This window comes from Oncorhynchus gorbuscha, linkage group LG06 (genome assembly GCF_021184085.1).
Source record: "Oncorhynchus gorbuscha isolate QuinsamMale2020 ecotype Even-year linkage group LG06, OgorEven_v1.0, whole genome shotgun sequence".
Lineage (NCBI taxonomy): Eukaryota > Metazoa > Chordata > Actinopteri > Salmoniformes > Salmonidae > Oncorhynchus > Oncorhynchus gorbuscha.
The window spans coordinates 59150558-59166395 of NC_060178.1; the positions used below are offsets into that span (position 1 = coordinate 59150558).

The 15838-nt window shown below is 40.5% G+C and overlaps 1 protein-coding gene and 1 long non-coding RNA gene across 2 annotated transcripts; one reads left to right on the forward strand and one right to left on the reverse strand.

Annotated features, from left to right (window-relative positions):
* Positions 1-1121: 1121 nt before the first annotated feature.
* On the reverse strand, positions 1122-5982 carry LOC124037192. Its single transcript, XR_006839142.1, has 3 exons — positions 5636-5982; positions 2217-2502; positions 1122-1647 (listed from the first exon to the last, which is right to left on the reverse strand). It is a non-coding gene; the product is annotated as an uncharacterized LOC124037192 (long non-coding RNA).
* A 5823-nt stretch (positions 5983-11805) lies between these two features.
* On the forward strand, positions 11806-15621 carry LOC124037193 (tumor-associated calcium signal transducer 2-like). Its single transcript, XM_046351862.1, has 7 exons — positions 11806-12121; positions 13038-13139; positions 13350-13608; positions 14321-14386; positions 14493-14655; positions 14810-15049; positions 15249-15621. Exons 1-7 carry the CDS (start codon positions 12064-12066, stop codon positions 15270-15272), a joined length of 912 nt encoding a protein of 303 aa, XP_046207818.1. The 5' UTR covers positions 11806-12063; the 3' UTR covers positions 15273-15621.
* The last annotated feature ends 217 nt before the right edge of the window (positions 15622-15838 follow it).

The window sequence follows — 15838 nt, forward strand, 5'->3', positions numbered from 1 at the left end:
TAATTGATGGCCCTACAGGTCAGCCCATTCTCATTCAATTCATCGAAGCAGGTGCAGCGTTACAAGCCCAACATGTAGACACGGTCATCGAAGAGACTCTGAACTGGGGGTCTCTGAACTGGTAGCCTAGCAGTTAAGAGTGTCTGGCCAGTAACTGAAAAGTTGCTAGTTCGAATCCCTGAGATGACTAGGTGAAAAAAAATCTGCCGATGTGCCCTTGAGCAAGGCACTTAACCCTAATTGCTCTGAATAAGAGTGTCTACTAAATGACTAAAATGTCAAGTAAATGTATATCCAGACACAGGTAGTTCCCATTGCCCTTAAAGCCTGTGTTATAGATGCACACATAGGAGCTGCTTGTACCAGATCAAATTTTATTTGTCACATGCGCCGAATACAACTTTACCGTGAAATGCTTACTTACGAGCCTTTTGCCCAATAGTATAGAGTTAAAAAGTAAGAAGAATTTGTAAAAAAAAAAAAAAAAAGGAAGTAGTAACCCAACAAAAGAACAATAACAAGGTTATACAAGGAGTACCGGTACCAAGTCAATGTGCAGGTGTCACGCATACTCCCGTTCTCTCTCTCCGCCTGTCCTGGCAACCCACATTACGCACACCTGGGAACTAGGTGTGTGTTTTGTGTGTGTGAGCATATGGTGTGATGGAGTGTCAGTGTAGTGTGTATGGGTAGAGTCCAGTGAGTGTGCATAGAGCCGGTGCAAGAGCGTCAGAGCAAATAAAAAGGGGGTCAATGTAAATAGTCAGTGACCATTTGATCAACTGTTCAGCAGTCTTATGGTTTGGGGGTGGAAGCTGTTCAGGAGCCTTTTGCTCCCATACTTGGCGCTCCGGTACCGCTTGCCGTGCGGGAGCAGAGAAAACAGTCTATAACTTGGGTGGCTGGAGCCTTTGACAATTTTAAGGGCCTTCCTCTGACACCGCCTGGTATAGAGGTCCTTGATGGCAGGGATCTCGGCTCCAGTGATGTACTGGGCAGTACGCACTACCCTCTGTAGCGCCGTGCATTCGGATGCCAAGCAGTTGCCATATCAAACGGTAATGCAGCCAGTCAAGATGCTCTCAATGGTGCAGCTGTAGAACTTTATTTTCAGCCTCCTGAGGGGGAAAGAGGTGTTGTCGTGCCCTCTCCACGACTGTGTTGGTGTGTTTGGACCATGATAGGTCCTTAGTGATGTGGACACCGAGGAACTTGAAGCTCTCAACCCGCTCCACTACAGCCACGTCGATGTGACAGGCGGCATTCCCATGGCAGATGCCACGTTTTGTGCATTTCGTCAATGTCCGTGCACTGAAAACCATTGCCATTGAAGCCTCTTATGTACTTGCAGTCTTGCCCTCCTCTATTCGTACAGAGGTTAGTAGTCTGGCAGTTGTCGATGTCCTTTCATTGGACTCTGTCGCCGAGGCAGCCATCCAGACACGCACAGCTGCTGTGTTGTGTAATGTGCCTTTGAGTGGCAGCCGTGGAGGCCAGTAACACACTCGTCAATGTCCTCACTCAGTAGTCCATCTCCATGGTAGCCAATCTGACACGCATGTACACAGTCACTGACTTCAGCCTTGAGGGACTCGACGTGGGTGTGGCATTGACTTCCCACCGATTCCTAGTCACTCAGATCAGCAGCTAGAGAGAGAAAGAGAACGAGGGGAGAGAAGCATTATTAGGATAGAGATAAACGTATTGAGGCAGTTCGTTTATTTAGACCTCATATACTATACTAGACCAAAACAAAATGTAATTGATAAAGAGAGAGACGACATGCACCATGTTGTGACGACCCTCCCACTCTGTCTGCCGTATTCTGTCTTTGTTCTTGTTTCCTTATTAGGATGCCGGTGGGCGGAGTTGAGAGGGTCGTCAGCTACATGGGAAACACCTGTGCCAGGTGTCTCCCAGGATAAATAGACCTCTTCCACATTCATGGAAGAGACTCTCTCCATGCAGACACCTTTTGTAGATTCTGTTGTGGTTCTTGGTGGCCTTTTGTTTGTTTGCTTTGGCACCTTTCATCACCCTGCATTATCACATTCATGCATGCAAAACACTCACTTACACTACTGATTACACACACCATTGTATATTATACTTAGTTACTTATTTAATAAATATAGATTTTGCTACTCCTTATCTCCACGTTGTCTCCCTTTGTTACGGGCTTTGAGCCGGTTCGTGACACATGTGGACAGACTCACCTACAGAGCAGTATCCCAGCACTGCACAAAGACACACCAGTCTTAGCAGCGGTAACATGCAAGAAAAAGAGTACAGTGAAAAGGCAGAGCCCCGTCTGTGCGTAGTCCAGGATCAGCTCTTTGGTCTTACTGACATTGAGGGAGAGGTTGTTGATCCGGCCCAAATTCCTTCTTGTTTCTTAATGGTGGTAGAGTATTTGTTCCATTTCTTAGGGTCCTTTCTGTTTCCGTACCCACTTCCACTCCAAACATTAGCGCAGGGTCTACTATTACCGTGACATGAAACCTATTTTTTGGAGACAAGAATCAACACAGGAGATCACTGAAAAAGTACTGATATTTGTTCTCCAATTATAAGCGGAATGTTGCTAAGCATTGATAGGATAAAATAGGGAGGAAACTGAAATAAATGATAGAGCGGTAGTTGCTATTCATATTTGGGTTGGAAACATAGATCATTTGTATAATTAAAAATGTCAAGACATATTCCAAAAAGGTATTTGATAACATGTTTTAACTAATCATTTGACAGTATCTGCTGTTTCTTTGATTAGGCCACAAAATGAACAACATGAGACGAAAGGACACTACTGGAATCCCTTATTGCTTGTTCAAAGAAAGTCCCCACAATGCCTTAGACTGTATTGTTGAGCATCCAAATAGATAAGACTTGTAAGTCCAGAAAGTTTGGAAGTAAACATCCCCTGAGAGCACTGAATACAATCCCTGTTTTCTGATTGGATTACAAGCTAAACGCTAAGATTCCCTCTAGGCCAGGTTCAATTATTGTGTGTCTGTGTGGGGGCCTGTGGGGACAGAGCTCCATATGAACCTGGGTGGTGGTGAGTCTTTACATAAGAATACAATCTACTGCAAGCCCCATAGGACCTTATTCTGCACAGTAAATCAAATCGTGTCAAATACAACAGTACAACAGCTTACTTACAAGCCTTTAACCAACTATTTTTATATTACCTTTATTTAACTAGGCAAGTCAGTTAAGAACAAATTCTTATTTTCAATGATGGCCTAGGAACAGTGGGTTAACTGCCTGTTCAGGGGCAGAACGACAGATTTGTACCTTGTCAGCTCGGGGATTTGAACTTGCAACCTTCCGGTTGCTAGTCCAATGCTCTAACCACTAGGCTACTAGTGAAAATTAGATAAGTAAAACTTTGTCTAGGTGATTGAGGTAATATGTACATGTAGAGTTATAGTCCTACAGTTTCAGTAAATCAGTAAACTAAAGTTAATGTTTGCCTCCTACCAAACCCTGACATTTCAACATTAAGCACAGTATCCACTGTATTCCGTGGGTAAGTTACTGGGCCATGAAGTGTAGGCTATTTGTTTTCAGGTCCAGAAATATATCAAATTCAAATCTGTTAGATTAGAATTGCTCTAATACAACATTTCAGTTTCAATGTTGAAAACCCAAATGATCTATATCACAACTTGGCAAATGAAGGTGAACGAGACATACCATTGCCTTCACTTACGGATAAGGTAAAGATTTTGTATGGATTTAAAAAAAAAATATTCTCGAAGACTATAGATATGAAAATAATATGGCCAAGGTACAATGATCTGTGATGTAAGGAAATGTTCTGTTCCCATTGACAGGGAAAAGTTTGTCATCAGACAATGTCTTATATTTACGTTTGTTTCTCAGTACCACAGACATCGGAGTACATGAAGAATTTGAAAATGACCCCCCCCCCCCCAAAACCGTCAAAATCACAGACAATAAGTATTAAATAACCCAAATGTATCATTAAGTAACCCTCATCTGTCTGTAAGACAGTTAGTGTGCACCAACAAGTCACAGAAAAAATGATATATGAATGTGACTCAAAGGCTACTAGACATTTGTAGCTACAGGTATCATAGCCATGTCCACGGGATGATGTTTTGATTGGGGGTGCTGTTGAGATTATATACACACACAAATGTACTCAAATTTGTTGGTACCCCTCCACAAAAAACAAAACGCACAATTTTCTCAAATAACTTGAAAATGGCAAAAGTTATTGGCATCCACCATTGTTAATTCCATATTTAATAGAAAGCAGACTTTGCTTTAGATGTTTTACTCAACATAATATTGTAAATAAGTAAACAAATGAAAGAGACACGGATCAGGACTCTTCAGAATAGTCCAATGTTTTGTTCTGATCTATTCTTGGTTGATTTTAGCTGTGTGTGTTGGGTCATTATCCTGTTGGAGGACCCATGACCTATGACAGACAGAGCTTTCTGACACTGGGCAGTATGTTGTTTCGCTCCAGAATGCCTTGATTGCCTTGAGATTTCATTGTGGCCTGCACAGATTCAATACACCCTGTGCCAGACGCAGATAAGCCGCCCCAAAACATAACCGAGCCTCCGTGTTTCACTGTAGGTATGGTGTTCTTTTCTTTGAAAGCTTCCGTTTTTCCTCTGTGAACATAGAGCTGATGTGACTTGCCAACAAGCTCCAGTTTTGACTCATCTGTCCAAAGGACATTCTCCCAGAAGGATTGTGGCTCGTCAATATGCATTTTTAGCAAATTCCAGTCTGGCTTTTTTATGTTTTTCATTCAAAAGTCCTCCGGGGTCTTCTTCCATGGAGCCCAGATGGATGGTGCTATCTAAACAGACGTACCTTCACCTTGGAGTTCAGCTTGTATCCCTTTGGCATTTATCCTTGGTTCTTTTTCTACCATTCGCACTCTCCTTCTGTGCAATCTGGGGTTGATTTTCCTCTTGCGGCCGCGCCCAGGGAGGTTGGCTGCAGTTCCACGGACCTTAAACTTCTTAATAATATTTGCTATTGTTGTCACAGGAACATCAAGCTGCTTGGAGATGGTCTTGTAACTTTTACCACGCTTGTCTATTATTTTCTTTCGGGGATCTCCTCAGACGAATCTCTGTTTTGCGTTCTCTGGTCTATGGTCAGTGTGGTGCACACAATGATACCAAACAACACAGTGGCTACTTTCCCTATTTAAATAGGCTGAATGACTGATTACAAGATTGGAGACGTGTGATACTTGTTAAAGAAACCAATTAGTTTGAAATATCACTATAATCCAATTATGTATGATCTTTTCTAAGGTAGCAACAAATGTGTCCAGGGCATTTTGGAATATCTTTGTAGAATAAGCAATAATTATTCTCTTTTCACAGCTTCTTTGTTTTATTCTTTGACATACCAAAGGCATGCAAGTAGACATGATAAAATAGCTTTTAATTGAATCACTTGTCAGGAGGAATGAAGCATTGTTTCAATGAGCTGTAAGGGTAGCAAGAAATTTGAGCACGTCTGCATATATTTATTTTTCGACTTATCAGGGGGTGCCGCAGCACCCTCAGCACCGCTACTTGCGCGGCTATGATCATAATATATAATAATAATAACATAGCAGAGATTTACTCACCACATATGTTTCTATATTCTCAGTGTCTAGGAGGCTTTCATTGGGGCTGAGAGTGCAGGCTTCTCTCGGATATAAAGTGTGTGTCTTTCCGTCTCTCTGAGGTGGATGTGACTGTGTCCTCTCCTCCTTTCTTACCCAAGCTGTGGGCCAGTTCAGTTCCTCCGCTGCTGTCTCTTGTCTCTCTTAGGGACCCAAAACAATAGGACATCTACCATATCTGAGAGCTCTCTGAAACCGTTGAGAAGGGGAACACCCATATTACTCTCCTTTTTGTATCGTTCCTCTCACAATAACTGGACTAGTCCCCTGATGCATTCATTTGTCCTCCTCACTGTAAAGGGATAGAGCCAAATAGACAAGGGACACTGGTCAGAATGGATTCATCTACAAATAAGTGCTGGAAGTGTTTTACAGTGCTATTCTGAGAATACAGTAGTTCATAATTATCTGATGTAAGCCATTAACAGTTGGCTTCCATTCTTCATGTATCATGGCTGTTTACTGTTTAACAGGAAGTATGCCTTTGCATAAACTATACAGTGTGCAGTTGCAACCTGTCATTCAGGGCAGGTTGGGCAGACGCCCACCCTGTTTTGAGCCCCACCTCTTTATCTCAATTTAGCTAAGAATAAAATAAAAAATGTGTCGCCTGTTTTGCGTTTTATTTTGACATTAATACGTGTCACATATCAGTTTAAAAAAACTTTAAAACATGGTCTCTTTTTTGCTTTTTTTTGAGTAAAGTAGCTCCAAAATGCAGGTGTTTCCACCTAGCTCAGTGCTTTCTGTGGTGAAGGGGCAGCCAGCGGAACATACAGAGCGTAGGTGTTGGTAATCTTTTCTACTTGCGCCATGATTGCATGATTGCCATGATTGCTCCTAAATAAAGGTCAAATAAAAAATACAAGTAAAATTGCTCTTTAATTACTTTAGTTACTTTTATCTCTTATTCTTATCTGTATTTCTTTTTAAACTGCATTGTTGTTTAGGGGCTCGTAAGTAAGCATTTCACTGTAAGGTGAACCTGTTGTATTTGGCGCATGTGACTAATAAAATTTGATTTGATTGGCTCAGTGTTCTGTCACTCATGAAGACAATACATCACTGCAGAATCTACAGGGAGAGTTAGGCCGTTCAAGCCCCATTGGGTGCTGCCATAGATTTACATTAAGGGCCCATCCAAGAAGGCTCAAGGTCATTGGCCACAGATAAAATGACGTCAAATCACTTTATATCTACCGTAGCTTTGTTTGGACTGATTATGTCAGAAAATGCCAGAAAATGTTGAATACATTGGCCATGCTGTCAATCCAACATGACTTTTGCCTCATTCAAAACAACTGGAAACTCAGAACTGGGAAATCTCAGACTTCAGTGAGTTCAAGACACCTGGGAACTTAGACAAAAACGAGCTCCGACTGGGAAAATACGTTTTGAACGGTCATCCAACTCAGAATTCCAAGTCGTGAACTCGGGGCCCTTTCTAGAGCTCTGACCTGAGGATCACTGTTGTCATGATTCAACCTCGTTTTTCTGAGTTTCCAGTTGTCATGAAAGCACCACAAATCCAGAGAATGCTAGACTTTGATGACAATGTTTCATGGCAAGATTTGCCCACAAGAAGGACAGCCACACCACCATCCTGTTAAAGTGAGCACATCACAACAACAGTAAGTCAAAAAATGTATTGTATACTGCTGCATAAATTATGTAATATGCCAGGGAGATATGTATACTGTCTGTAGCTAAGAAAGTAACACTAAGTGTATGTTGTGTAGTACGCTGTTAGCAGCCAATGTGCCTCACCCTAATAATGTTGTCCTTTTCCCCTTCACAACTTAACCTACTGTTCTGACTTGGTGGTGCACATGTAGCCTATATCCTGTTTAGAGAAATGCAATCTTCAAATTGTAAGAGCTTTCATTGGCTGCTTATATTGTATGTCCCTTTATTTATCCTACAGTTCTGACTTGGTGTACAGGGTGAATACTGTAAAAACGGGCCATGTTCTGAATTCTGATGCTGTACATTTCAAAAGTGCTGAATATATAGTTAAATTGACAACGACCGTCTTAGCTCGCTCATTAATGTCTTAATCGAAATTACGGACTATCTCTTATCTGCTCATCGTTCCCTTATGCCATAGTTTGTACATCTCAATTGGCAGTAGAAACCAGATTTGTTTAAAAAAGTCAGCCAGCACAGCTATGTTTTTTTAAAGGCAGTAAATGAGGCTGAATGAACTGTTTCGCTGCCAGAAAAGGCTCCGCTGATAGCCAGGTGTAGCGGTGGTAAGGATTCACTCCATGGTGCTGAAAGAAAGCTCTGCTTATGGGGCAGCTTTATGTAGGCCCTAACAGCTTGTGGGCACCGTCTGTCACCGTTATAGTGCAGTTAATGTATTGTTTAGTTTTGTGTTGTGTTGTGGCTTTGCTGGCATGCATCAACAACAAACAAAGGTTTGCCCCACCAAGATTTACATGCTAAAATTGGCACTAGGAATCAGGGCCTGCATTCACAAAGCGTCTCAGAGTAGGAGCGCTGATCTAGGATCAAGTCAGCATAGCAGCTTCTTATTCATTATGGTCTACAAGGAGAATCTGATCCTAGATCAGCCCTCCTAATCTGAGACGCTTTGTGGTCTCATTGTAGGTACTTCACTTGTTAACCTAACATAGTTGGCATAAAATAAAGGTCTGAAATTAGATCCCTTACATAGGCCTACTGGTCTTGACCAGAAGAAAAAAAACATTTGGTGAGTTTCTCTTCTACACTGTTTAACCAATCCAGTAAATGTGGAGGAGGAGTTAAGATGGAGTGTTGCTTTGTTAACGTCCAATAGCGGAAGTTGAGTCACAGGCTCTCTTTCCATTTCCTCTGAAAACCGGAATATCAGGTTGTTGGGAACTTGGCAGAGGCTATTCACTGGTAGACCAGCTAATCAGCTGTGTGGTGAGATAAAGGCTACAGGTAGATAATATAGGTAATAAAGTACTACTGTGTTGATAAAGCCAGTTAAATGTAAACTACCTGTCTGGTTTATCTACCTGTCTGGTTTTTATGTATTGGTTTTGGTTTTGTGAAATGTATTTTTACCTGGGTTGTTGAAATGATACCACCATAATTTGCTAATTATTTCATTAAAAATCCTACAATGTGATTTTCTGGATTTTTTTCTCATTTTGTCTGTCATAGTTGAAGTGTACCTATGATAAATTATAGGCCTCCCTCATCTTTTTAAGTGGGAGAACTTGCACAATTGGTGGCTGACCAAATATTTTTTGGCCCCACTGAATGTATATATATATATATATATATATATAACAGCAGGGTGTAATCATTGTAGGGAAAATAAATGTCTCAAAATAGCCTACCATTAATACATATTCTGATTACTGCTCAATAGAGGTCTTCATGGATCTACCTGAACGATTACCTGAGACATTTTGGAGTTAACTCTTGAATCAAGGGGGAGATCCCTCTCAGTGGCCACGGGCCTCGGATCTGTGTGAATACGTGAAACAGCCTATTGACCTCTCCAAAATTACACTGAGAAAAAACATAAATGCAACACGCAACAATAACAAAGCTTTTACCGAGTTACAGTTCATATAAGGAAATCAGTCAATTGAAATAAATTCATTAGGTCCTAATTTATGGATTTCACATGACTGGGATATGCAGATATGCATCTGTTGGTCACAGATAGCTTCAAAAAAGTGAGGGCCTGGTGTCTGCAGGTTTTTGGTTTTTACTTTCAATTAAGCCATAGACAACCAGGTGTGGGGAGGTCCTTAATTAACCTTAATTAATCAAAGTACAAGGGAGGAGCAAAAACCCACAGCCAATCGATCCTCCATGGAATAAGTTTGACACCTGTGGTGTAAGAAATATCAGGACAACTTCTCTCTTCACTAAGCAGGTTTCCATCCAACCTTTTTATTTTTAGTAGGTCTGTGTCAGATAAAAAAATCATGACATGCCTGATGGAAACAGAAAATGTTTTGGTAAACTTTCCAAATGTTGACTAAATGAAATATGTTAGACAAGGTGGGGTATTTGTGTTGGTAAACATCCTGGTCTCAGAGCATTTTGTATTATTCTGTACGTAAATATGAGACACTCCATTTAGTATAATAGTAAATGCTCTGAGACCAGATTGTGGTAAAATGAATTATATGAGAAATGTCGGTGGAAACACTTTTATGCCCAAATATTGATATAATAACCATATTGACGTAAACTTGGAGTCACAGAATGACAATGTTGTGTGGTCCTCCCAATATGACTCGTCGGGAAAGTTTATTAAACTACAGATAAAATAAATGATGATGAACTTCAGTGTGGTGGAAGTGCAAGGTAATGAGCTTGATTGCTTCTTTCCAAATTAATACTGAGGGTCTTATTCTGGTGACATGATTATTGATACTTGGCTGCCATTTGACAAATAAAATGTACTTTTTTTGGTACATAACGCATAGCCTTTTATCTACAACAAGTAAATTTGATGGAAACATCTCTGGTGGGAAAATTAGCATATTGTTTTTATGCAGATTTCAGAAATGTCCCATGAAAATCTGTTGCCAATTGGATGGAAAAAGACCTACTGATTAATATTTTATTAACTCTCTTCGACAGTAGACCTACACAGCTGTGGCGTGGATGACTTTTCTGTCAAACCCGTAACCAAAACAATCTCAGGCTGTATAGGTTGATTCTGTAGGCCTACACATTTAACTTAGAACAGAAAATATTAGACTATTATATTGAGTTTGACCTGAGTTAAAGCCCACTAAAATATGTCTAACACACAACACTCACTAGCGTCCTAAACTCACAAAATAAAAGTATTCTAATCTCAAAAATTCAGTCAACAGAAACAAATGAACAGATCTCTGATAAATGCAATATTCTACATCCAATTATAGCCTTGTCATAGCGGGAATAGCCTACTAACCTTTGACCTACAAATCCCAATTGTTGAAAATGACACAGGAATGCAGATGGGAGACGCAATCCTTCCATAGCCTATTCAAAGTTGATTTTGAATTGGTCAAGCAGGCTATAGCCTACCTTTAGTCTAAATCAATGTTGATCAAAACAGTTAAATAGGATAGATTGTAATGTTGCTCAGTAAAAGAATAGGCCTACAGAATATTAGGTTACAGACAAAAGTTAACTATTTGCAGCATGCTTGCAGTCAGGCACGCTATCACATAAAAAAAAATCCTACTGAAATATTTGGTCAACAGAAATAAGGCAAACATTTCTGAAAACCTCAATGTTCTACATCTAACTACTGGGATGTCATCATGTAAATGCTAAGCTGTAGAGCACAAATAAATTATTTTAGATACAACTGAAAATGCACAGTTAAAGTTTACTGTCAGACAAGTAAAAACTATTTCGCTGGCTTGCGAGGCAATAAAATTGCATTTTATGCGATACAGACCCAACCCCATTTGGATCTAATTCTCTCTCAGCTCAGACATGATTTGGGTCAGATCTGGTCCACCTTGGATATAAAATAAATAATTTTAAAGACCTGATCCAGTTGGGGTCAGGTATGAATTTAGTTTGATTATATACATTTTTGTATTTTCTAAATGATATTGTTCTCTATCTTTCTCGCCCCCTTTCTCTCTTACTCTTAATTAAATTCAAAGGGCTTTATTGGCATGGGAAACATATGTTTACATCACACATACACAAGAGAGAGATTCTATGTACAGACTCAGTGAGCATAGCCTTGATATTGAGAGAGGTCAACATAGCCGACCTGGCTCTCAAGAGAAGAAAACTTGATGATTAGTTGATTGTTTGAATCAGCTGTGTAATACTAGGGCAACATTGGGGTCCCAAAGAACAAGTTTTGGAAACCACGATGTATCCTCCCCCAATATTCGTACTACAACTATCTGCACATTGCTAAAACACCATACATTGCTGATAATAAAACAAATATTTCCCATGCCAATAAAGCCTCTTTGAATTGAGAGAGAGAGAGCTTGTTTCCTATGGTAATGACGGAAAAAACGGCGAGTCAGGTAAAACGCCACAACCTGTCCTCATTATTTAAATTAGCCGACGTCATGAAACGGACTGTTCTTAGAAATCAAAGTATTTGTCAACAACAGCTGTCAGTATCGGATACAGTATTACGTTTGATAAATTCAATGGTTTAAGTGTTCTCACAGGTGATATCGAATTTGTTAAGGAATTACACACACCATTGCTCACCAATCCGTATCAGTGCTTGTTTGGTGAACAAGATCTCATTGGAGTTAATCTCAACTGGTTGGGCGAGCCACACCCGTGGAAAGAAAAGGACCCTTCTATCGCTCAGGTGTTTACTCCATCTTGGTGCTTTGTGCTGGACGGTCACAACGTTTACTAAGGACATTTAATTTGTTCTCAAGGTTTCTACCATGACGATTTGGATTGCACTTCTTCTTGCGACTTTCGCAGTGGGTGCCTCAGCTCAATGTAAGTTGATTTAATTTAGGCATTTTAACAAGGGAAATGTTTATTAACATATTATTTTTTTTTATGAGAAGACATACATTTACAAATGTTTAAGAAAGTAGCCATACTCTCTAGCCAATTTTGATAGTTGGTGGCAGTCGGTTCCAAAAATTGATAGCTAACAAACTTTATTTTTTTTGTATTGGTCTCTGCGTTTCGCTGCCTAGCCCTAGACAGCCAGCCCAAATCAAGAATTTCGGTTTGATAAACCAATTGTTTATGGCCAAAATATTACAATGACGTTGCATGTTACACAATTGTATGTATTTATTTTATACATTGTACATAGTTATACTCCGAGACTAGTTTCGGTGCGTTAAAGAGTTTGGGGGTCGGGAGGTATTGTTCTTTGTAACCAACGCCCAGTTCAAGCTCTCTAACGTTACCTGTAGGCCTACACCCGCCATGGGAATTCCTTTTGGGACTTGTTTTAACTGCTTCCGCTCTAATAAACATGTCTATTTGTTACATCACCTGTGGTTGGCCTCATGGTCGTCTGATTAGTCAGGCTGTAATACACCATTTAATTTGTGTGTGTGTGTGTGTGTGTGTGTGTGTGTGTGTGTGTGTGTGTGTGTATACAGCCTAAAACGAATGCTTGCAAAGTAGTGTAAATGTTCCGGACTTTACCTCGATGCTGAACCATAACCGCTACCTACCGGGTCTCTAAAAAGTCGGGTAAACAACTTTAGTGTGGATATTTTGTCTCATATCTGGCAGATGTTGGGCAAACCGCACAAATAACCAACTCCTACTTTTTTAAATGTAAAAACAACATTCTGGCTTAAAGAAATGTGCATGACTTTGCAAGTATTACTTTCAGGCTGAATCAATTGTGTATTTCAGACTAGCCTCATGTATACTTTGTCTTCCACAGGCAAATGTGAAAGTATGAAGTGGGCTACATGCGATGGCACCCCTTGCCAGTGTAGCATTATGGTTGACACTGGTATAACACAAAACCTGGACTGCTCTACATGCAAGTACCCCTCTCATTACTATGTCAAGCAACATTAATCTCACTTGGGAAACTTTTTTATTATTTCCTGTTATAAATATTACAACAAGCCTACATTTAAAAAAAAGGGGGGGGGTGGGTAGAAACTGTTTTTCCGGAACTGGTGACGTATTCTCATCCAGTGTTATTTTGCTCATGAATGATTCTTATGGTCTCTTATCCCCCTGTTAGTGATCCCCAAATGCTACCTGATGAAGGCAGAGATGTACCGTGCTAAGAACAACCTGTCCACTCGTACTGGAGGAAAGCCAGTCGAGACCGCCTTTGTGGACAATGATGGTATCTATGACCCTATCTGTGAGGCCACTGGTGCCTTCCATGCCAAACAGTGCAACAACACTGAGGAGTGTTGGTGTGTCAACAGTGCTGGTGTGCGCAGAACCGACAAGGGAGACAAGAACCTCAAGTGTGAGAAGCTTGTGGAGACCTAGTAAGTTTATATCATGTGCATTTAGTAGAGGTCGACCGATTATGATTTTTCAACACCGATACCGATTATTGGAGGACCAAAAAAGCCGTTACCGACTAATCAGCCGATATAAAAAAATAATAATTAAAATAAAATTGTAATGATAATTACAACAATACTGAATGAACACTTATTTTAACTTAATATAATGCATCAATAAAATTTTAGTCTCAAATAAATAATGACTTGTTCAATTTAGTTTAAATAATGCAAATAAGTGTAAGCGAAGAAAGTAAAAGTTCCTTTTAACATGAGTCTTCAATATTCCCAGGTAAGAAGTTTTAGGTTGTAGTTATTATAGGACTATTTCCCCCTATACCATTTGTATTTTTATACAATAAATTTAATGCTAGCTAGCAACTTACCTTGGCTTACTGCATTCGCGTAACAAGCAGTCTGTTTGTGGAGTGCATTGAGAGGCAGATGGTTATAGCGTTGGACTAGTTAACTGTAAGGTTGCGAGATTGGATCCCTCGAGCTGACAAGGTGAATCTGTCTTTCTGCCCCTGAACGAGGCAGTTAACCCACCGTTCCTAGGCCGTCATTGATAAATAGAATGTTCTTAACTGACTTGCCTAGTTAAGAAAAGGTAAGTGATAGGCTGAATCTAAATTCTGTTGACTAGGCAATTGTACTGGGTATTGAAATCTAACCCCGTCCCTCTCTCCTCCAGTTGGGTTCGCCTGGAGCTCAAGCACAAGGAAGTGAGCAAAGCCGTGGACACTTCTAAGTTGCAGGCGTAAGTATTTGTCTGTTTCATGGTATTCGTGTCAACTTTACATTTCACAAGTGCTATAATATTAACACGTGCATGAAACTACTCACTGAACTTTGTCCTCCTGCAGTGCCATTGCAAATGCCATGGAGACCCGTTACAGCTTTGACAAGACCCTTGTGAAGGAGGTGCAGTATGACCCCGATGCTCGCATCATCATCGTTGATGTCCAGAAGGTGAAGGGAGACCGCAAAGCCGACCTATCGCGTATGGCCTACTACATGGAGAAAGACGTAAGTCATGACCTCTCCCCTCCCTTTGCTGTTTCACTTCAGTGACGCATATCATGGTCTCTCTTGGCATATGTCTTCTGATCTCAGTTAAATAAAACAATCAATAAAATCAAAACTCAGATTATTGAACTTCTGAATTCCATGTTATCACCAGGTCAAGGTGCTGCCCCTGTTCGCGAACCAAGAAAAGTTTGCACCCAGTGTGGACGGTCAGAAGCTGGAGATGGAGAACATCTTGGTGTACTATGTGGACGAGGAGGCCCCCACCTTCACCATGAAGAGGCTGACCGGGGGCATTATCGCAGTCATCGTGGTGGTCATCCTGGCTGTGGTCGCCGGACTGCTGGTCCTTTTCTTTGCGAGGAAGCGAGAGCAGAAGTACAGCAAGGCAGAGGTGAGTGGTCCAACATGTTCCTCTGATAACTAGGTTAAAGAAGCATTTGAAACACTGCGGGTATAAGCTGTTCCTGTTGTGGTCATGGGTTTATGTAATATAGTAAGGACATTCTCCTAATTTTAAAACCATACTGGCATATTGAAAAACCAATTGCCCCGTGATGCCTAATGTTTTGTTTGGTTGCTTTCCCTTTCAGCCCAGAGAGATGGAGGCCCTGTAGACAACCCTTCACCAGTCGGTTCTACGCTGGAATATTAACAGCTTGTATATAGCCCTTTAACAAAACATTGTTTGCAATTGTCCTGTTTTTAATATTGTTACTTGAGGGATGCCGTTTGTAAAGGACTGGTCTTTTTATTTGGCACTGTTACTACCACAAGCATGTTTGTATATAAACTGTTGTCATTTAAATCCTCATGTCTGTAAAATGGCAAAGCTACAGTGCTTCAGAAACACAGGATACATGTCCAGGTTGATTTAAATGAATTGTTTTTATTAAATGAAGTATGAATGCTGCAGACTGTACAGTTTCATATGCATTGTCTATTAATAAAGTGTTTTAAACTATATCCTTTGCTTTGCCTTACAATTTTGTTACGATCAATTTATTTGCCTCAAGAATGACACTGGTTCTTAGACTGAGTTTTAATGTTCAGCATTAGAGCCTTAAGGTGGCTCAATGGAAAATTACTGTGCAGTCAAACTAATGGGGGAGGGGAACAAAGTCATGCCAACTAATGAGGAATATACTCAAACCAAGTCTAAACTGTTAACATGGTCACCCCT